Here is a 23,050-nt window from a genome sequence, read left to right as displayed (position 1 = left end):
ACTGAATCAGATTTTTTAATCAAATGCTTGGGAATTGGCCCAAGATCAAACTAGTCGCTTACGTGCTGTTTTCTCAGTTTGTTTCATTTGCCGAATTTTAGTAAAAGACAAAAGGTAAGGCAAAAACATCTGAAAAGCTGTATTAATGCTTTTGTGAGAGCAGACACGTAACTTGCCACGTAGAGAAATCCACGTCTTTTTAGAGCCCGTATTCTATCTCAAAAAGAGCCCAGAGCTACAGGGTTAACAGGCAGGAAACTGCAGCTGCAGCCGGCTGACGCGGAAGTCAGGTTTTTGTGTAACAGCCTGCCCGAGCGGCCGAAAGGTGGGGGCCGAGGGGGCCGGCGGAGGGTACCGTCTCTGGTGCGATCCTGGTATTTTTGGTTACGCTCTGCGGCATTTTCATCAACAGGGAGGGCATGGACTGAGTGGCAGCAACCCTCCGCGATCGTGCAATTTCAATCGTATGACAGTTTTTGTGGAAATGAGACATGAAGTTTTTCCTATTTAAGGCTCGGCTTGTCATAGTATCTAAAGAAATCACACTGTCGGTATATGGTTGCTACGCTGGGTGTTAACGTATTTAAATTCTGGAAGAGGAGAATTCTCTCAGAACTTCCAGTTACTCATTTCAGTCCCTCCTGTGCACGTTCACTTTTGGTATGTTTTGCTCTCTTTCCGTGGCCTTGTTTTCTCCGTGCCACACGTTGCAGAACACCAGCAAAGTGAATTTAGCTTTTTGTTTTGTAAAGAATAGCTTTTGTGACCTGGGTGAACTCCTCCTCCTTCAGGTTTAAAATAGCCAAATGCCTTCGGTAATGGCATGTTGAGACACATTTGCTCAGGCAGGCAGTTTGCGATCACTTCCCTCGGCTTGAAAATCTGTGTATTTTGCACGGGGAGTGCACATTTGGGGTTTCTTTTCAAGTTTCTTCCGCTGAGACGGGCCTAGCTTAGCCTGTCTTCTCTGTGCACAGGATGGCTCCTGCTTGCCAGAGCTGCACAAAGATAATCGCTCAGGAAGTGTTTCAGCCAATCCCCTGAAGCTTTACATTCAGATTTACCAAAGTAGCCAATCCGGGATTAGCTTTTATTAGGAAGACAGATCATCAAGCTGAAGTGCCAAGCCCTTTCTGCCTGAGTACTGAGAGCCTGTCCTCCATGTTTTATAAGTATTGACATAACACTGTGTTAACAATGCATCCACAGAGGTAAGCCTTACTTTTTACATTTTTTTTTCTCTAAGACCTATGAGTTGTGGGTTGAGAGTGTGATTCTCTGTGATTTGTTGTGCAAAACTCACACCACAGCACTTTATTAAGTTGGAACTGTTTAAATTTGCTTTCTTGGGTCACATGGTTAGTAGCCATTAGCCACAGCTTTATTTTGCAGACTGGCAAAACCTTGGCATACATACTTCTTCACAGGAGGATGGTGTTTTTAGAGTTTATCAAGATCCTGGTATTCCAAAGAAGCTTTCTGTCTCTGAGCAGTTTGCCAGCACTATTGTCTGTTGTGTCACATGCCTGCTGAAGAGAAAATGGAAGCTAGGGAGCAGATGCATTTAACTGCCCTACAGGGAGTCAAGCAGGGATAATGGCAGACAGAAGAACAGGCAAGTTTACCTTTCTAAACAGTGAATGGAATAGCTAAGATAAGTTATCTCTGAGAAAATGTGGGATTTTTAAAAACCTAGACATCAGCAAAAAGTGCTAATGGCAGATTGTAGATATTGGGCCTAGGTGGTGGTGTGCTGTTGCATCATGTTTTTTATGCATCTTATCTTAACTTAAAATAATTATTGAACTTTTTTTCTTGCAGGAGTAATTAATACAACGTGTTTCTTTTTCTGAGGGACAATGTATGGTTAATATTTTGTTCCTTTAAAAGGGAGTTTTTATGCTGCAGATTTTGGAAATGGGTTGCTGCTCAATAAAATGCAGCAGTACATCTGTTTGCAAATCTGATTCTTTATGGAAAATGTTTTTGAACTGTTAGCTTTCTTCTTTTACATAGTTCAAATAAACTAATGTACCTTTTAACTGTGCCTTTTTGTTTTACACTGTATCAGCCACAGTTCTGTGTTGTGGAGTCCAGAGGATATAAAATCATGTGTGGTTCATGACAGTAGTATATGTTGTTCGTTCTTGGTTTTTGTCCTTTTTTTAAAAAAAAAAACCAAACTTTTGGTTTAATGCTACGTAACTCTTTCAAGAAATTCCTTTTTGATCAATTCCCAAATCTGCCAGCCTGTTGTATCTTCTTAACTGGAAAAATGAGATGGGTGCTTGAACAGTTGGTAAGTAAGCAGCATGCTACTCTCTGAACATTTTTAATAGTTTTCCAAACATTTTGTTTTTACTGGGTCACTTAGTCCAGTAGATGAAGTAATGTTACTGGTTAGTCATATAAAAATTAGATTTGCTTAGCGTCCATTTTAAGGGACTTGTACATGTAAACTGTTTCAGTTTGAACGTACTGTTTTTTGATAATTTGCCTCTAAAGTTTGAAGCTTATACTTCCTGTTTACCTCAGGCCAGTGAAAATATTCTACTTGCTGTTTGTTCATAGGTCATTAATTACCATGTTTGTAGGGTAAAGCGCATTTTCGTTGTTCCTTAGGCTTTTGAGGTGTGATGAAAGTGCTAGTACTCAGCAATGAAGTGACCTTACGAAGTAAAGTAAATAATCCTTAATGAGCATGTGCTTCTGATACTATACAAAGTGTAATCTCAGACAAACTTGCTAATTTATAACTAATTTAGAACATTTTGTGCCCTTTACTAGGATTTCAATTGTAGTGCTTGCCTGCTTGTTTTAACAAGCTGTTTTTTCAGTGATCATCACTACTGTTACAAAAGCAGAGGAAGGATGCACTTTTGTGCTTTTAATCTAGGTTTTGCAGGTTTTTTTAGCAGTCCACACACATTCATGATTTTAGGACAGAACTTAGAGCTAAGGTAGCTTTGCAAATGACTGCACCGAGGCACAGTTACATGCTAACTGCTAACTTTTATAGAAGGTTGCCATGTATTTGATAACATTCTGTAACCTGTAACGTAGCAATTTGCCTCTGGTTACTTGTTTGCCAGTATGAGTATCTTTCTTGGAATACCTCACTTTGCTTAACAGCTCTTTCCTTCTCTCTCCCCCCCGCCCTCATCTCCCCCCCCCCCCCCCCCCCCCCAAGGGTTAGATTATAAGAATATCTAGTTCGGTTTGCAACCTGAAACACTGCTGGGTTGTACCACTGCGTTTCATGAGCATTTTTGTATGCAATCTTAATACATTTTTCAGCATACATGAAAGTGCTAACACAGCTAAGAAGTTATTCCGGTTTCTGTTCTTCAGTTGCTAAAAACAGGAATTACATTTGGACATAATTTTCCTATCAGTAGTTTATACACATTAGCAGTTTACTTTCCATCTTAAATAGTGCACAACGTAATATTTGTTTAATATGAGGAAGCAGGAGTAAGTGATCTGCAATCAGAAAGCTTGTATTAAAATGGCTCCCACAGGTTTTGTTAAACTAGGATCTGTTTCAAATCTGCACCTCCAGACACACTGCTGACAGTGAAGCATGTTTGTATAAGCTGCCCTTGTGCATGTAATGAAACATAGCATCGTGTGTCTGTTAAAGTTCACTATTTTTAGTCACTCAAATATAATTCTTTTATAGTTCACAAAAAATAAATGTCTGCATTGCAGCAAGATGTCTGAGGCAAGGTAGAGACAGCAGTGTTGTTTTCCAGATCAGCCCAATCGCGCTGCTCTGTGGACTACTTGAGCCAATAGAAGCAGAGGGTAGGTTAAAGATTGACAATTGCAGTGGCAAGACTGAGAAAGGCCTTCTGGAAATTTCTACCATCTTTGTTCCATCTAAGTAAAGCAAATTCAGCCAAGCTGAAGAATTTCATATATTTTTGGTGCTTTCTCAAGGTATGATGTTATCACTCACTTTCATAGATTGCATAATAAGCACTCTGTGCCGTTTTTTCTACTGTTCAGGACAGATGGAATGTGGGGTTTTGTTTAAGTGGTAGACATGGGGAAAAAGCACGTATTCTTTCTACCAAAGATTTTGCAGGACTGGATCTTGTTAATATCACAATTAGACAGGACATGTATGAAGCAATGTAGCTGAGGTTTATTCAGCTTGTAGCAAGTGGCCATTATTCGAATGTAACTAGCAGTTAATCGTATAATTGCACTTTAAATTTTCTGGCTACTAAAGAGTAATTTGAATTGCCCAGGATGAATATGATTAGCCATTATTATTTAGAGCCAACATCCAGTTACGTTTGTAATTAGCTGGACAAAGAATGCAGTGGGGGAAAAACAAAGGAGTGATGTGGATTGTAAATTATGATGAAAACAGTAGCTTTTTAAAAGCTACATGCCTCTCATTCTTTGCAGGCAAACTGTTTTAGTTGGAAACTAAATAGTGCTAGGGAAAACTGAGTGATTTCTTTAAACAAATGACACTACTTAACATACTGAGAATGAAAAAAATGCAGAGTGAAAACCACCCCAAATGTGACATCCCCCACCCCCCACCCCGGCCTGCCGCATCAGGCAGGAGTATTGAAATGTAGGAGAAAACCTACATTGCTACTGTAATAAAAGGAACTTCATGCTCAAAAATCATAAATGGGTAGATTAAATTACTAATTTATCCATTTGTATCAGTGTCCACAAACTTCGATTCGCTCGTCTTCCTGAGTTGTCTTCCATTTTGTGATACCGCTTTGGCTTGGGTTTGGTTTTGGTTTTGTTTGTGTCTCTTTTTTCGCCTTTTTGCTTTGTTTTCAAGTGTATTGGCCATGTGGATCCAGCAGCTGAAAAGTGATAGGTCATGGTTGGTTTTCCATAGTAGTGGTGCCACTCCAGTGTAATTGGTTAAAGGGTGATAAATCTCAGTAAAATCTTCCCTCTTTTCTGTCTGGGATTCAAGGTATTAATTTGAATCTCCTAAATATCTTGGAAGTTGAACATAACCTTTGCCTATATAGAATGTAGTAGATAGCAATTTCCAAATTTTGTTATTTGTGGATCCCTAATATTTTTCCCATAGGCACGTGAATCCCATGATAGTGAATTTAAGCCTGTTAGAATAGGTTTGATTTACTTAGTTATTGTCTGCAAACCCCTTAGTAGTAGTACACTGGCTTGGAGGGATCTGCAAACCAGAAACTGAAAACCGTCATAGTAGGCCATTGAGCTTGGCCCTTTAAATTGCATTTAGAAAGTATTTAAAATGTATTTATTAATAAACATGTCTGGTATTCATGGGTTAAAGCCCAATTTGGAAAGAGCTACATAGGAACTGAGTTTTATTTATTTTATAGAAGTTGCCTGTCATTCTGATGTTAACTCTTTATTGCCAATTGTCATGGCATGTGTTTCATCCTGTGAGATTATAACCATGCTGTAGCAGGACGTAAACATCCTTAATTTAGCCAGTATAAGCCTTTACTTTCAAACATGGTTGTTATTGAATTATGGTTTTAGCATCTGAAATCTATAGCTGTTCTGGTAGCCTTGCTTGGGCCTCAGATCTATAGCTTATAGTCTTAAAGAGGACAGTATGACACCAAGGATCTCCCTCCCTCCCCTGATTTTTCTCTTTCTTGGAGCTCTTTTGAATGCACCCTGAATAAGAATAAGGTTTTAAAAAGAACCTAAATGTTCCTTAAATTAAATATGTATATATATTTACTTTGCTTGTTATTAGAGGTAACTAGCTTAAACATTACTGTATGTAGGTATCTGAACAGGCATTTTGTGTATGTTAATTGCTTAATACAAATTGAGCATTTTGCAGGGAATTCTGCAGAAGAAAATGTAAAATATGAGGTGCTCAAACTGGAAAGCGAATCTAAAATTGAGTTATTTCCTTAGTAACCTGTGACTTCACAAAACTCACTGTCTTGTTCCTTTTTAGTTAAACATTTGGATGTCAGGTGTCTTTTTGTCATACTTTACAATTTCTGGTATTTAGATGCTTGCTTTGAATATAGCACTGCTGTTTAAACAAGAGATACTGTTATTGAATAAACTGCTACCATTTTAGCTACAGTACAGGAATGAGGCAGTGCAGTGCTGTCAGACGCCATTTTAAGAATCCTGCATAAATAGCATAGCTACCGATGAGTAAGAGACTGTTATAGGTGAGTGCTTATACAAAGCTGCTATTTATTCAGCAATGGCATGCAAATATTTTTTTCAAATTTTTGTTGAATGCAGTTTTTTGAAATCATTATTTAGAATTGCTACTCACAAATGTGATGAGAGATGCAGGAATTTTCTTAAGGATAAAATTCAATTTTAGTGCTTATAGTCTTAAATCAGGACTTTTTGTTTTGTTTTCTATTAATAAAAAGGAAAAATTAATTCCATAAATATATAGTTCTTGATTTTAAATTCATGCGTTTATTCCCTAATGTAGATCTAGAATTGTGTATGTGGGCATTAGCTGTTTCGAGTGGTTTTCCATATCTGTCAGTTTTTCTTGGTTAAATGTCAAGGTGCAGTAGTTCATCTGCAACTTTTAATTGCTCTTTGTAGTTAATAGTGGTTAGAGCAGCTTTAAATATTTTTGTACATGTATGTTTTTTTCAGGTAAGTAGTACTACTAGTACAGGAATGATTATTCTAAACAGAGAAGTCAGTATTTTATTTACTGGTCTGAAAATTGAGAAACTGAATTTCATATAAAAAAATCCCACCCTCTCTTCAGTTTAAGAGAGAACATATTTAATAATTAGTCAGCTAAGTTCTTTTTGCATTTATATGTAAGTATCAATAAATCTTGTATGTTTGCAATCCTTATTTTTTTTCTTTCTGTCCCTAACTATCCCCAAAGGAGTAATCTCCACCCCTTGTCCTCTCATTCAGACATGTTTAAATAATTTGTATGCAACCAATTAGTTTAACATTTTAGAAAACAATTTATTCTTTTTTTTAAAAAAGTTTTGTCAATATGAGCAGGGAAGTTTTAAATGATTAATTGGTGTTCTAGAATTGACAGCAAAACTGGTAAAGCTTAAATTTCAGTTGTGTTCTTAAAATATGTTCCTCTGTTCATTCGTCTTAATAAGGAAATAAGAGTAGCCTTCAGAGTGACATAGGGTGTTTATTGTATTCATCTAGGTCCTTAATTGAGTATATACCAATATCACTTCTGATCCGCAGCCTCAGAGCATCACATTCATAGTATACATGCATGATAGTAATGCATGCTATCTGAAACAACAACTCCAAGCCCTGCAAAAATAAATTTTCAAAATAAAACTCTCTAGAATGATCTACTTGATCACACAGTTATACTTTCCATAGAACTAGATGCTTTTTTATAATTATTTTGCTGCTGGTTTTAATTTTCTTTTTATTTTGTTGTGGGTAATAGTAAGGTACCTGTCATTAAGGACCTGTTTTTCTTGAATTATTTAATTTGAAATCTTTTGCTAATTAAATTTCTGCATTTGGAAGTTTGTGTTTATAAAGCATTTTCAGACTATTGCTTATATTGACAGAAGGTGCAAAGGTGAAAAGATCTGTCAGCTTTAGAAAAGTTACTGTAAAGTTGCTGTGAATTGCTAGCATGTTTTTACAAACTTAAGTCTTAAAGATTACCACTAGATTACCACTGCAATCATCACTGCCACCATTCAAACAATGTCACATTGTGCAAGTCATAATACTTTACAGCAAATAAAACAATGGGAGATATTTCTGAAGAGCTGTGAATTTTAAGTGTCTTTTATAGCTAAGTCTAATATGCTTATTTAACTGTTTCCCCTCAACATTTTCATTTTTTTGCAGAACAGTCTCAGTGATTTTCTTACATACGTGAATGTTTGTGCCCTTAAAAGGTTGAGCCAGATTAATTATAGTAGAGAATATGGAGATGCAATCTGTTCCTCTAAGGCTCAGTGTTCATAGTATAGTAGGTAATTGCTGAATTTTGTTTTTGTTGTGGATGATGCACAGTGTGCATATGTGTGTATAGGAGATATGCACCTCCATTTCTAAGAAAAAAGAAGAACCTTTGTGTCAAGTGATGAAGGCATTTTTGACTGTTTGTTTATACTTCAAATCTTTGGTAAAGCTGTCTTCAGGCATTTTTTATGTAATGTATCAGAGATGCGTCAAGTGAAGACAAACACAGGAACTGCTTATGAATAATGTTTTTCTTGTCCCTATAGACCTATTGAAAGAACACTCAAAAACTGACTAAATTTCCTAAATTAAACTCATTAGATGGGGAAAGACAGATTTAGAGCTGAAGGCACTTCATATGCTGTAACTAATACGTAGGAGTCCTGACCTGTAACACCCCTGCAGTGCTAGGTTTGGGCCCACAGGTGCAGAGCATCTTCAGTCAGCTCTGTACCTTTCCCTGCTACTTCGGTCAGGGGTGGAGGAACAGTTCCAGCTACTGCGTTACTGTACTGATCTGTCACAGCCATTTCTTAACTCTGTCTTTTAATACTGGCTTGTAGCAACTACTGTATCATTCTTGTTGTATCATGTTCCCCTGAGCTTGTGATTTGAACCAAATGGTACCTGATAGATTTGGATGAGTCTGGAATGTTATGATTGCTTTAATGTAACTTAAATTGAGCTGCTGCTTAAAGGATATTACTCTTTTTTTCCCCCCTTCCCCACATGTGGTACACTCCCATTTCCTCTTTTCTGCACATCCAGCTGCACAGTGAGCTAGATCACAGAACTGATTCAGTTAAAAAGAACATGATTTCTGGAATATGAAGTTAGGGATTGGGGAAACTATTCCTTTCGGTAGCAACCTGTGTAAAATGATCTTATGACTTCAACCTGAGTCTCATAAAGACTTGTATGTCCTAGTCTGTGGCTGAAACTGGATCTATATTTTAAAACCAGGTAACGTGTACTGCCAAATTACTTCACTCTTGACAGAATTAGTGTGTGTTATTACATATTTACCTGTGTGTATTATTAATCATATATACATGATGTTTTAAAAATATGTCTTTCGTTACAGTTTGGGAATATTGAAATACGATTTTATAAGGGGGGAGGGGAGGGAAAAACCAGTACAACACGGGAAGAGAACAATGAACCCATCCCGTGAGCCCATCCCTTTCCATTGCTTAGGAAAGAGAATGGGCAGAGGCAAGTGGTGCATGAAATGTTTTGGTGTCTGCAACACACTGCCAGCTCCTCTTTGCTGGAGGCCCTCCGGGAAAGGGTGTAACAAATGTGCAGTATAATTGATCTGCCCATGCATAGTAAATCGCTGAGCATTGTAGTACAGTCAACTATGTTATGCATTTAATCTACCCATGCAAAATAAATCTGAGAAGCATTGTGCTGTGGTCAACTGTGCTACACATTTACCATAGTTCTGGTCACATGAGTGCCTTTCCTTGCTACTGAAATGAACAGCATAGTCCACGAGCTGGAAGATTGGGTGCTGGTAGAATAGAACTTCTCTTCAGTGTTTTACAACTTTAAAGAGCTTAATTTGTAAGTTATTGCTATAGACAAATGACAAGTAAAGAATGATGATTTCTGGAGTTCACAGATCTTCTCAGTTTTGGGTCTTCCATACATTGAGCTTGGTTAATATGTATTTAAAACTTTTGCTGACATAACTGTCCTGTTCAGAAGTGTGAAAGGAATTGCAACTCAACCCCATGGTAGTTGATTAAAAGTAGTTTTGACAAATACCAGACTAAAAAGTTCTTCTGCTGGTAAGTTTTACTTTGTTTAGGAAGCTGTTTTAACTTAATACCAGTAACAAAACTCCTGCTAATATAAACTGTTTGTCAGGCTGAAGAGTTTCAGTGATATAAATGTAACCAATTCCTCAGCGTTGTTCCCGAGCTCTGATTAGCTGTCTTGGGCAGATTTAACCACAGTGGCTAAAGCGAAGGTCTCTAGCTTTAGCTAGAGGTGGTCTTGGCCTCCATGGTAGAAATAGCTGTCCCTAGAGCTGGGATGGCCGAATGGAATCTCGGTCCACTCAATAGCAGCAGTAGTTCACGGTCTGCCGTATCAGTGTAAATTGGTATCGGCAACAACTTACAGTAACAGTAAATTGTCACTACAGAGGGAAAGATCTACATCCCAGTTGGCTGTTGTGCTCTGGTGATATCAATGGACAACTCTGATACCTGCTCCAGGCACCATAAGCTCATTTGTCTGTCAGTTTGAATTGGGGCTTGCTTCAACTTCATATGTTTTATTGTATCTTTCATCTATGATAGTCACATCTCCAAAACTGGTGTGTAACTCAATATTCGTTCTGGTTCTTTTTTCTTCTCCCTTCCACCTTCCTTCCCCAAACTGACTTAACTAGCCAAATTAACTGAGTTCTTTTCCTGAATGGCTTCACTGTAAGAAAATGGAATATCAGCAAGTCGGATGTAATTTGTAATCTACTTCATTCTTTAACTCTGCCTGGTGTGATTAAAACTTTGTATGTAAGACTGAGTGGTTGAATGATAGTAACAACTCTGTTCTGTTTACTCTTCATTACAGTTAATAATTGGTGGAATTTTATTGCCAATAAATTATAAGTACTCAGTTTTCTGTTATATAGTCTAGTTTCAAAATCCTTGAAATTATTTATTTATAGGTTTTAAAATTGCATGTTACCTTCTAATTTTGCAAGCTGGTCTGTGTTGCTAAATCTGTTACTTCAACTGTCTGTTCACTGATGCTGGTGAGTCTTTAAATCTTAGCAGGCATCTGTCCACCCAGTTTATAGAGGCCTTAGATTAGGAGCCACAAGGAACAGAATTCCTGTTTGTCTGTCATACAGTTTATACATACAGTGGCATAATCTTCAGTACATGTTACAAGACTGTAATTAGTTTGAAAATGTTACCTTTGTAATTGGTAACATGCAGCATACATGTGTACCTGGATTGTTTCTCTACATGTTTTGGCCAATGTATAGTCTGGCAAACAGCAAACCTTTCATTTCATCAGAAATTTTAATATGGTGGTGTTTGACAGTGTTATGTTGAATGTCTATACATGAAATTAGACATAGGAATAATACAATCTATAACATTTCTAATTCACCTTTTTGAATCCTGCAGCTTGGCTGAAGAGGAAATAAAGGCAGAGCAGGAGGTGGTGGAGGGGATGGATATCTCCACTCGATCCAAAGGTGAGTAGGAAGGAACATTTCATCTGTGTGCTACAACATAATGAATATTTGTAAACCAAAATAGTAAAACTGTAATCTACCATGAAGCTGCTCGAGTGAAGACTCAACACTTGTTGTATTTTTTAGAATGACTATTGATGACTATTGTACGTTAGAAAGTGTTTTAATTTTTGCTTGGTTTTCGTTATATGTCAAAGTGTGTCCCCTGTCCCCCTCCTTGTTATTTCTGGTTTATGAATAACTAACTTGGGTTAAATGATGAAAAAACATCAGCTCTTGTATTATCTCACTTATCATCGCTTCCTTTAAAGTACTTTTAGATTGGCAATGTAAGAGAAAATAGTAGTAGTAGTAGCAATAATGTAGTATTTCCTACAGTAATGAGTCCTAATTTTCCTAAGAACAAACACAGTAACATTTATCTTTCCACAAAATTGGTCCCCTGAGCAGTATGTATTTCATGGACATTTATGTATCCATCCTATTACCCTGACATGAATTAACCTTGGTGCTGGAATTGCAGCTAACTGAGAATTTTTGTCCTTCTGGTTTCTGGAGTTTTCCCTATGAATCAGTTCATGCAGGCAAATGATGTTATCTCTCAGTATAAAGCAAGCCAAATATGTAACTATCTATATCAGTGTGAATATTCCCACTGTCATTTGTAGTGCAGGGACAGAAATGCCCTTCAATCAGAATACTTGCAAGACTTTTAAGTCTAAGTAAGTCTGAATGTGCAGATGTAATTGTCTTGAAAGCATGGCACCGATCATCCGCATTCCTTTGTTTTTTAATGAGGTAGCTGGCGTAGATAATGTGGTTATACAATTGCATTTAAGTCTTACTTGTGCTAACGGACAGTAAATTTCTTGTTTCAGTTCTCATGGTATGGTTAGATGAGGTAGTACGTATGATCTGACAGCGCAGAAGGGATCCACTTGCTCCTTTGCTCCTTCTCCCTGTCCTTTTCTCCCTTCTCTGCTTCTGGTCTTGCATGTCAGTCTCCATCACTGGACTGCTTTTGATGATTACTTATCTCTGTATTTCAGTTTTCTAAGCCAGCAGGATGTAAACTAGTTTTTTTTTATTTTAATGATTGCTGCTGAATGGGGTAAGCTCCCAGCTTTGTACTCCCACCATTTACTTCCTTTGTGGTGCTTGTCAGATCCCAGCCACTTGAACTTTTGTAACCAACTTAAAAATGGAAACATTTTTCTGCTGTTGTGAAACAGTTTGGTGGGTATGAAAACTCGATGTAAGAGACCAAGGGGGTTATTAGATGCATTTAGCTGCCCATGAAATCTCACCTTGATTTATCCTTAGGAAGACTTTGTCCACATATTAGTACTAAAAAGAATTTCATGTGCATTAAGTGAGCTCAACTATTACTTTTGTCACTCTGACATCATCAGTGTCTAAGTAATTTATGAGTCTGATACCTATTTATGTAGATGTCTGCATTTTCGTGCTGTTGCTTTCCTCAGCCCAGAGACAGGTGTATGGTCTGTGCAAAAAGTGGCAATTTCCTTACGTTAGTTCTAGTGCTGGTCTGACCTCAAGGTGTACTGTTTCAGTGAATTAAGCCCATAGAAAACTTTTTAAAGTTGTTTGTTTGTTTGTTTTTAATGATTAAGATGAAGTTTCCCAGGACAGTGAGCTGATTTAGTACCTCATGGTTATTAAAAGGGGTCAGTCTTTCATCTCCCAACCTTCTCTGACATGTCATCTTGTGGCTCCTCTTTGCTTTGTGGGCTCTGATAAATTCGAATTGGTCAATTGGGAGGGAGCTAACCTGGCAGAAAAACTCATGTTTTTATACTGAGTGAGTTTACTGTAGATACAGCTCCCTGAATGGGCTCATAGGCAAGCTCTGGTAGTGACTGAAAGGAGAGTGGTTTGGAAGACAAAGACAGGATCACCACAGTGCTAGTTTAGATTGGCCCAAGCTGTCATTGTGTGGAAATCACTGGTCTGTATGCAGTAGGACTCTTAGTGTTTTAAACACAAGTGAAAGTGATCTGAACAGCCATAGTAAAGATAAAACTTAACAGAGGTTGAATTAATTGAATAATAATAAGGGAACTTATATTTATTCAACCTGATACTGATTTGCTTTAATTGGCTTGTTAAGTTTGACATGTATGTTGGTAGAACCCATGCCAGCACCATTCTAAGGGCAAGAATAACAACCATCCACACCAACCCCTTAAAGGTATATATTTTTTTCAGTGAATAAGAGATGTGGTTTGTAAGGAAATCTTGGGACTTCCCTATAAGCCATCTTGCTTTGTTGTATTCCCAACCTAATTTATGAATTAGTGGCAGAACTTTATACCAGTTGAATATGTAGTTTTGCATAGAAAGTAAAAGGATCATAAATATCATCTGCTTAGTACAAGAGCTGGCCATATTATAGGTCTGCTAAAATTAATCTTTCTGGACTTCTGTTATTTGGATTGAGACAAATTTCTCTGTTAGTTCAGCGCAGTGTTTCTGCAGCAGCAAACTCACAAAACAGAATTGTAAAACTGTTGTTATACCCTGCCTAAGGTAGAAAAAGTGCAGCAGGGTTCTGAACTGATGGGATAGTGGTAACAATGTTTCCTCTTATAACATTAATCTTGTTCAGAATTTTGCTTTGTGTGTTTTAGATGAGGAAATTGACCCTATATACACAAACCCTTAAGGGAAGCATACAGCTGTTCTTGGTTTGTTTGGGTTTTTTGATGGTCTGAGAAGCCTGTGCAGGAGATCAATCAGTGGTGTTGTACAACTTCGCACTTGCACTGGCGAAGCTGATATACTGCAAGTTTGTAACCTAATTTGCTCTGCTACAGTTGTTTGTACAGCTCATGTGAAGCCATGTCTGAAGAAAGTTGCAGGAAAATAAATTAAATTGCTTTAAAACAATTTAGCCTCTTCATGAACATTCTTGATTTGGTATAAGCAGTTTAACTTTAACTGCTATAAATCAGTTCCAGTTCGGTTTAAGCTAAACTGAAACATGCATTGTTTAATCTGTAACAAGAGTGTTAGCATAGCCTTTGAATCGGTTTAAGTAAGGTGGTGGTTTCAAAGCAGCCTAGGCTGGTCAGACTGCTCGATGCAGCAGTTTTATCCACTTCCTTCCATACCTAAGCTGGCAGGAAACTAACTGAACTGTAAAACATGAATAGTTTTTTTACTAGCTGAGCGTGCTGAAATGGCTTGGTAGACTGCCAGAACTGGTCTAAGAGAGAGGGAAGGAATATACCAGTTGGGTGCAGGAGGTATAGAGCTTTGTTAGTGTATTGGGTTTGCCTGGCGAGGTTTTGGTAGCTAGGGGGGCTGCAGGGGTGGCTTCTGTGAGAAGTTCCTAGAAGCTTCCCCCATGTCCGATATACAAAAGCGACCCACGGGTGGCAAGGGCCGAGCCAATCAGCGACGGTGGCAGAGCCTCAGGGGTAACAGAGTTAAGAAGGGGAAAAAAAACCTGCACAACACCAGTAGCAGTCAGAAGAGAGGAGTGAGAATATGCGAGAGAAACAGCTCTGCAGACACCAAGGTCAGTGCAGAAGGAGGGGGAGGAGGTGCTCCAGGCGCAGGAGCAGAGACTCCCCTGCAGCCCCAGCCCGTGGGGAAGACCATGGGTGAGGCAGGCTGTCCCCCTGCAGTCCATGGGGCTACATGGTAGAGCAGATACCCTTCTCCTTAGGCGGGCACTGATGCTTATGCTGTTGCATAGTAAGCTATATTAAGCAGCTGATCTAGCTGAAAATTGATCATTTCTTGTAGTATTAGTTTTTGCCTGCATCATGAAGTGATTAACCATACTATTACACACAAGTGCCTGTCTGCAAAAGTTGTGGGGACAGACATCTGGTGAGGTGGGGAAGGGAAGAGGAGAAGAGTTACTGCAGCAGTTATAATTTAGATCTGCTTATAAGCTGTGCATGTGCAGCTTTGCTAAAGATGAGGTTTTAGAATACACTACTCTCTTGATCAGAACAAGAAGGCATAAGGCATCTGAGAACTGGAAATGGGAAATGACAGCTTAAAGAGAATAAAAAGAATCCCAAAACACAAAGTGGAATCAGCAGAGGATTGCTGTTTAGCAAAGGAAAAAGGCCATGGATTAGACTATTATAATATTTTGTTCGTTGCATATGATACATTAACATGTCTGACAGAAACATCTTGTTATATTTCTGTTCCAGCCCTATGGCCTACTTTTTAACCTTGTTTATTAAATATTTCAAGATGGGACTTGCAAGGCTTTCTGGAGAATTTTCTGAGTATTTCCAGGTTGTGGTTCCAGAGCAGCATAACCAACTTAATTGTTTGGTGTAGTTCTGTCTTCACTTGCACTTGGTCTTTTTGGACACCAGTGAACTGTCCACTAGGCTTTCTCATCCTATTAACCTGGAAGATTTTTTTTTTTTAATTTTCAGGTTAGTTTTCTGCTAATTTATCTTACTTCCTTGCCAAGAGTAGTTAGCTATGGAGGCAGATGGACTTCCATGTAGGTTTCATATGTTTCAGCTAGTACTGTAACCATTGCCTGTCTAGCGACTAGTCAAAAGGAGCTCTTTAACTCTCTTCTTCCCATCATCAGTCACACATCCCCTATATTTCCTTTGCATCTGTGCTAGTTCTTAGCCAGTCCTCTTCTGAATCAGTTAAGGATTTGGGTATAGAAGTAGTTTTCTATCTGCTTATCTCCCTGAACCGGATTACTAGGGAGTTGGACAGATGCAATTGCTAGGAGCAGACTTGCCCCATCAGTGACAGCTAGTCATAGACAGTCTTAGCTTGTCATAAACTCATATACTGAGACACTACTGCTTAATGGTGAGAATTCTGACTCTTGCAACTTCTGCGTTACTGTGGGTTTGTGTTGAAGGCTTTGGTCTTAGGGGCTTCTCTCAGTGGTAAGAGTTTTGGATATTACAAATATAAATGCAAAATGACTAGTAAAATGGACTTTCCAGAACACATTATATATTTTGTAACAATTTCATAATAGTACATTGTGTATCAACTTTCTGTGTGGTGATACCAAGTATTTAATAACGTAGAGATGAGATTCTGACTCCAGTGAGAAACGTAATTTGAGAATGCTCCAATGAATAGTAGTACAGCCCGAGGATTTTATCTCTAGTGCAAGAGCCCTTGTTACTTAGTAATCAACAGGGGGTCTTCAGGATCAGCCAGGCTCTAGCTTATAAACAGCTTACATCTCTTGCAAGTTGTTGGGAAATGTTTATTTTCCTTTATCTTCCAAACTCCTACAATGAAGAAACAAGTAACAGTGTGTTTTTGTGCTCGTGTAAAATTGTAACATACTAGGAGTTCATCAAGATTTACACAACCGCGGCTAACCTCTGTTATTTATTACATTAAGCAACTGGATTGGGTTAATTGCATCAGTTGAAGTCTCTGGAATGTAAACAGGGCTTTAGTGGTTGGTTGCAACTGCATCATATTTCAAAATTCTGGCATAAGATTAAAATGCCTCAGAGTTGGGTATAAGTTGTAACAGATTTCTCCATGATTTTTTAAGTTTTTTGAAGATAATTAAGCTTGCTATAGTATTATAGGTAACAGATTTGAAAAACCATAAATCTGTTAGCAACCGTTCTGATAATCAATGTAACTGGGAGACTTCACAGTTCTGGAATCAATATAAAATATTAATTAAAGCCTGTTATATCAAATCGCACTGTAGTGATGCTAAGAATGGAGTTAGTGTTGCTCCTTTTTCCTCTCAGAATTCTTCATTGATTTCTCTCAACACCATTTGAAGTACATGCATTCAGAGCTTTTGAGGAGGAGGAAAGAAGAGAGAAGTGGCCGTCTAGGTGGAAGTCAGTTTTCTGTTTTTGTTCTCACTCCTCCTAAAGGCATAGTTACATGTTTCTGTGGGGTAATGACAGCTTAAGCAGTCTTCAGTCACCTTTGTATTCTTTTAGCTTCTCTCACGCTGTCGTCTTTTTTAAGCTAGCCTAGCTGTTTCTGACAGCCATCAAATGAATTCTTCATGAAACTGCTTTCATGAAACTTTTATTCTTTTGTTCTGTTACATTTAATCTAATTTAATTCCTTGATCTGGTTTGCCAAATGTTGGCAGAACTGTTTGTGCCATAATAAAAAAGATAGCACAAGATTGGGAATTAATGTTAACAGAAGTAGCCTTGGGCTGGCTCTGATTAAGTAACACTTCTGCAGAGTGTCTAACTTGCATAGAACAATTGACTAGGTTTCTAACTGGAAACATTATTCAGAATTTTGCATATTTGACCCACTTGCATTGAGATATCAAAAACGTACTTACATTACAGAAAACTTTTATTTGTGTAACTAAGTCTCAGTTTACTAATATCTAATACTGTACCTGGAAGACTGAAAATAATGCTGTCACTGAAAAAGTACATTGCTGTTTCTGCCTCCTGGAAAACCAGAATGACTGCTATTTTTACCATCTTTATCACAACTCATGTTGAAAAGCGTTTTGTTTTGTTTTTGCTACTTAAACAAATGTGTTTCTGGGTTTCCCTCTTCTCACTTTCTGAAAATTTCCAGAACAGAAAAGTTTTGTTTTACAAGCAGTAGATATTACCACTTTATAACAGCTCATTTTTCATAGACCCTGTATTTAAAGTATAAGGAAATTATATAGAGAATTTGAATAACTAATACTCTTCATGAAAGTATAGTAAACTTGAGATAGTGAAGATAAAGATACTTTTCTTTAGAATTGTCTGTTCTTTATTTCGAAATGCAAAACTTTTCTTCCCTTCCATACCAGCTCAAAAAAAGGGTAATTCTTTGCTGACAGTAAAAAGCTTTTATCCTGCTGTTTCCACACTTTTGGGGATGGCTTTTGTACTTTTTTTGTAAGGTTGAATTTGAAAATCATGATATATAGTAAGACTGATTCACTTGGGCTTTTCTCAATTGGCTTGCTATCCATTGCACTGAGGATGCAACACTATGGCAATACACGCTGATCTGAGTGAGACCTGCCACGGTCGTAAGCTCCTTCATGTCAGCTGCATTTCCATCCTCTTCCTTTATATACTGGCACTGTCAACTTTGGGACTTGTTGGTGTGCCGATTCGGCTGAAATATCAGTTATCTAAACCATCTTGCTTCATAGATGAACACATAACAGTGCTAGAGAAAGGAAAAGGGAAGAAAGTGTGTCTCTGGAAGGGTACTGCGCAGCTTCAATTTAGATCTGTGTAACTTGCTGTGGATTTCAGCTCTCAATGAGGCCTTACTGGTAGAGAAACTAATGCAAGTGTAATAGGTGCTGAGAAATACATATGCAGACACCATTTCATTTTGGTTTAGTCTCTAATTACCTTGATTGCATTTCACTTAAGCAAGTTTTTAAATTAAAACCAAAAAAGGTATATAGGAAGGAGGGCATAAGGGGTTGTATGACGGACTGAGCAGTTTGTTCTGTGTTCTTACAATAAGGCATGTTGATGTTACTTGTTTTCCGAAAGAATGACATTTAGGTATCATGGGAAGAGCAAGGAAACCGACATTTTACTTTTAGACATTTTCTGATGTGCAGGTTGGCACCTGCTTCCATTGAGCAAAACAAGGCTTCTCAATTATTTCTCAGGGATCATTGCTATTGAATGCTTACAGTACAGCACTTGGCAATGTACAGAACATAGAAGGTATGGTTGTGGCCTATGTTCCACATGCTGCAGCAAGATAAGATCCCGGATATGCAATAACAACATACTTTTGTTTGTTTCTTTTTATAGTTTTTTCTAAGCTAAGCTGTATTAAGTCACTATTATAGTTTATCTGCTTAAAAACAGCATTACCATCACATAAAATTTGACTTCTAAAATAGTAAAAAAAAAAAGTGTCATTAAGTTGCTTTAGGATTTAAGTATGCTTTATTCTCTTTCCTGGGAGCTGTAGTTACTAATCCTTTAGTGACATGATGGCATACTGGAACAAAGATTTTAAATTTTAGGTGAAGCTCAGGTTAGTTTGTTGTTCCCCAATGGACGGTTTGTGAGAGCACTCACAAGTGCTTTTGGCAACATTACAGAGCAATTAATAATAACCTAGTGACGTAAAAACAGGTAACTTTTAATGAGAATTTAAAAAGCTATTTTCAGGTGTCTTTTTTCACTCATGCTGGAAACATGATTCTGAAATAATTTGCTTTCTTAAAAGCAAAATCACAAAGGGACGTAAGGTTGGTTGGCAAATTAATTCGTTAGTACAATTGGTTTATCAATGAAATGTTCATTTATTATTTTACTGTAATGCCCTTCTTTTAGTACACAGAACATGTAATTTCTTATTAACCTTCTGAGTGATGAGTAATTCCAAGTGATCTCAGCCTTTTCAGTTAGAAAAGCTGGGTGCACAAACGATGCCTATCTGAAAAGTTTGATTCAGGTTAACTTGTGCAGTATATAATAGGACTTTTGTAGAAGCAGCAGGGAGATTGCAGGGATATCTGCTAACGGGTGATGAACTGGCATGATGAGATACTCTACAAGTTGAGACCGTTCTTGCTCATTAAACACTTTTTTTATTTGCTTGACATAGAAGAGATTACAAAAATTCTTGCTGTTCATTTTTGGAGCAGAAACTTGAATCCACCTCGTAGGTAACTGTCCTAGTCACCAAGTTATTGCATAGTTAAAATTTGGTCTTTTTTGTTCTTTCCTCTTGGATTTGTTTATATTAAATAAATATAAAACTAAACTACATTGAGGAAGTGATCCAGGCTAAAAATTAACTTTCGTTCTGACAAGTTATTGTAACAGGGATAAATTTCTTGACCTCTTTCACAGCACAGCTACACAAACTCTGCTAACACAGCTGGAAGAGCCAAGAAGGAAGAAGAGGCAGTGTGTGCTAAATGGGGCACTGCTGTTGAAAGAAATTCATGTAAAATGCAACTTGAACATTTTTATCTTAATTAGAATTGGAAACTGTAACTCAATCAGTTTGAGCAGGTGCTACCATTCTTATTTTACTTGAGCTGAATTAAAAGGTTGTTCATATTATTGGGTTCCTCACAGATTGGTAAGTTGGCAACATACAGTGATAGTTAAAGACATTAGCCTATTCCACTAGCACAACTAAATCTGAAAGAAAATGCCTGTGCATCGCTGTTTTCCTGTCTATTCCTTAATTTTTCCAGTTACATCTTACATTGCCTCAAAAAAATCTCTGTGCATTTCAATAACTCGCTGGGGAAAAAAAAAATGTGCACTTCAGGTCAGTTTTTGTATGTTGTCTATGAGTCACCACTAGTTTATTTGAAAATCCTGTGTATGGTTGGGCTTGAACCTGTCATGGTTTAACCCCAGCCAGCAACTAAGCACCATGCAGCCACTCACTCACTCCCGCCTCGCTCGGATGGGGGAGAAAATCAGAAGAGTAGAAGTGAGAAAACTCGTGGGTTGAGATAAAGACAGCTTAATAGGTAAAGCAAAAGCTGCGCACACAGGCAAAGCAAACCAAGGAATTCATTCACTACTTCCCATTGGCAGGCAGGCAGTCATCTCCAGGGAAGCAAGGCTCCATCACACGTAACGGTTACTTGGGAAGATAGAAGAAAATTACACTAGTACCAGTAGTTTTTGAAATCACTTACCCAAGCATATATGTCTGTGTAATCATTTGGTTTAGTCAGTATTGAATCAGTGCCTTTTCTGTTGAAGTGTAGTTTGGATTTGGCTGTGACTGAATTGTAATTCAGTTCTGGGTTAGCTAATAAGTTTGACCCTTTTCCTGACCCTCAGTCAGTTAGTTTAGGGAAAAACAGCATTTAAAAGGAGAAGCATCACATTATGTGAGCAAGCCAATGATCAGTAACTTTACACCTGGTTTTCTTTCTTCGTGCTTAGAGCTCAGGCACAACATGCAATATCACAGGCAGCTTCTTTGTAATCCCCACAATCTGATGCTGAAGAACTGAACAGAAATTGGTGTGCTCCACTGGTGGCAGTTTTGTGCCTGGGAGTAAGAAATGGAAGCCAAAGGGCAAGAACACTACTTCCCTCTTACTCTCCTGGGTTAAGCTGGGCCTGCATGTTTACAGTCTGGAAATAAAAGCCTAAGTCTCTTCAGTGAGTTAAGGCAAGGGCTTTATTTGCTGAAGAGAAACTCAGACTCAGAGATCCTTGCAAATACTTCAAGGATGTTGTTTGATGTAGAGAGAGACAATTCTGCAGATCTCTCTGCACTGGGAAGAAAAAGGATTAAGACGTGGTCAGCACTTCACAGTAAGAGTAGTTTACTTATGACTGCCTTTAGGAATGTTTGGAAAGTGTCTCTTGAGAACTGCAAATTATAGTAAAGAAAAAAAGACGTGTATTGTACATGCTGTTCTAAGCCATGTGGTGATGGAAAGATGAGAACAGATATGGTATGATGCTCTCTTTGCTGTCACCCTGAATGCAAACAGTTCCCATGCTGAACAAGCTCCGTTCTACTTCAATGAAAAAAATAAAATTCAGAGCTTGTTTTGATTTTAGATTTGATCACTCCGGTTAAGTTGTGGGGTTCGGTTTAGCTGACACTGATGCTGCAGGTTTTCTTCCAGGATAGCTGTATTGGCTCAGCTCTCTTGGGATAAATGAAGCATATGCCAGCCAAAGGAGTTCTTCTGCCACTGTCTGTGCATAATTACCTAAACTGACCGACCCCCCTCCTCATCTTCTGTCAGCATATTTGTACCTGTATTAGGATTTTTATTGTCATAATTGCTTAGGGAGAGGAGGGGGCAGACATATTTTTCATACATTTAGGTAACATACCTTACCTGGCAATTCTTTGTATTGTCAAATCAATCTAAATTTTGGCCTAAATGGAGTGGGGAGGCAGATTCACTTGAATTGAAACAAGTCAAGTAAGAATAATGGTCTCAGACACATTGTATTGGTTTAGTTCAGCCTTGGCATGTCAGAATATAACTGGTCCTAAATGCTGCCTACAAGTATAAAGGGGGAGGGATGGAAAGGAAAAACAATCACATTTCTTAGCATCAAAGAAAACTCAAAACATGAAAAGCTTTTATTTGTTTAGTTAAACCAGCTCAAATATACTTTGCCAAAATTTTATAACTTGTGTCAGCAGACAAATTTCTGTGAGAGCCAACCCTACATTTCTGCTAGGCAGCACTGCTGAAATAGCTGTGCCCATAGAACTCTATAGTGGCAGACACTTTTCCTAGGATTGTTGGGATTGCCTGTGGTGTTAGCCTGGTGCAGCTGTTCTAGGTGAATAAAACTCAGGATGGGCAAATGCTCCTGCATTTCTCTTTTCTTCAGTTGTATCTTCTTTCATCCATCTTTTCATATGTTTTTCATATTTATTTATAGTTTTCTTGATTCTTAATCATTATCTTGACACATGTTACCAAGCTTTTGGTCAATCGGAAGTTGCCATACAGCATCGCGTTTTCCATAGAATTGTGTTGGAAGAAGTCAAAAACACTGCTTTTTTTCTGTGCAGTTATATATTTGGGGTAAAACAATTTAAAAGCTTCAGGAACTCAAAAAAATTGTGATCTTCACCGTTGATTAGGTAACAATTACATCTTTCATGTGTCTGGACCCATCTGAAAAAAGTGTGATGCTAATTATAGTAGGTAAGATTGGTATTTTCACCAACTAGTGTAGACCATACAACTTTTCTTTCACAGAAGTTCTTCCACTATACCTTTTCCATCTTTCTTTATATTTTTTCCATACATGTAAATATCATATGTTCTTGAAATGCAATTTAGTCTAGAAATACCTTTTCAGATCACTTCTTGACCTTGCATCATGAGGAAGTTCTAGTGGCGTCATGGTTTTTTTTTTTAACATTTTTTCAAAACGTTTTGCTGTGTTAATAATTGTGTGGCTT

General features: G+C 37.9%; 1 protein-coding gene across 1 annotated transcript in view; it reads left to right on the top strand.

The window, feature by feature from the left end:
* Positions 1-1,197: 1,197 nt before the first annotated feature.
* Positions 1,198-23,050, top strand: part of ZMYND8 (zinc finger, MYND-type containing 8) — a 58,789-nt gene continuing 36,936 nt past the window's right edge. The window contains exons 1-3 of the mRNA XM_010286151.1: positions 1,198-1,211; positions 11,097-11,167; positions 17,955-17,966. Of these exons, the coding sequence (XP_010284453.1) occupies positions 1,198-1,211; positions 11,097-11,167; positions 17,955-17,966 (97 nt within the window). The remainder of the gene's footprint in view (positions 1,212-11,096; positions 11,168-17,954; positions 17,967-23,050) is intronic.

Source organism: Phaethon lepturus, unplaced genomic scaffold, assembly GCF_000687285.1.
Source record: "Phaethon lepturus isolate BGI_N335 unplaced genomic scaffold, ASM68728v1 scaffold52130, whole genome shotgun sequence".
Taxonomy (NCBI): Eukaryota; Metazoa; Chordata; class Aves; order Phaethontiformes; family Phaethontidae; genus Phaethon; species Phaethon lepturus.
This window is presented reverse-complemented; position numbering and strand designations above follow the sequence as displayed.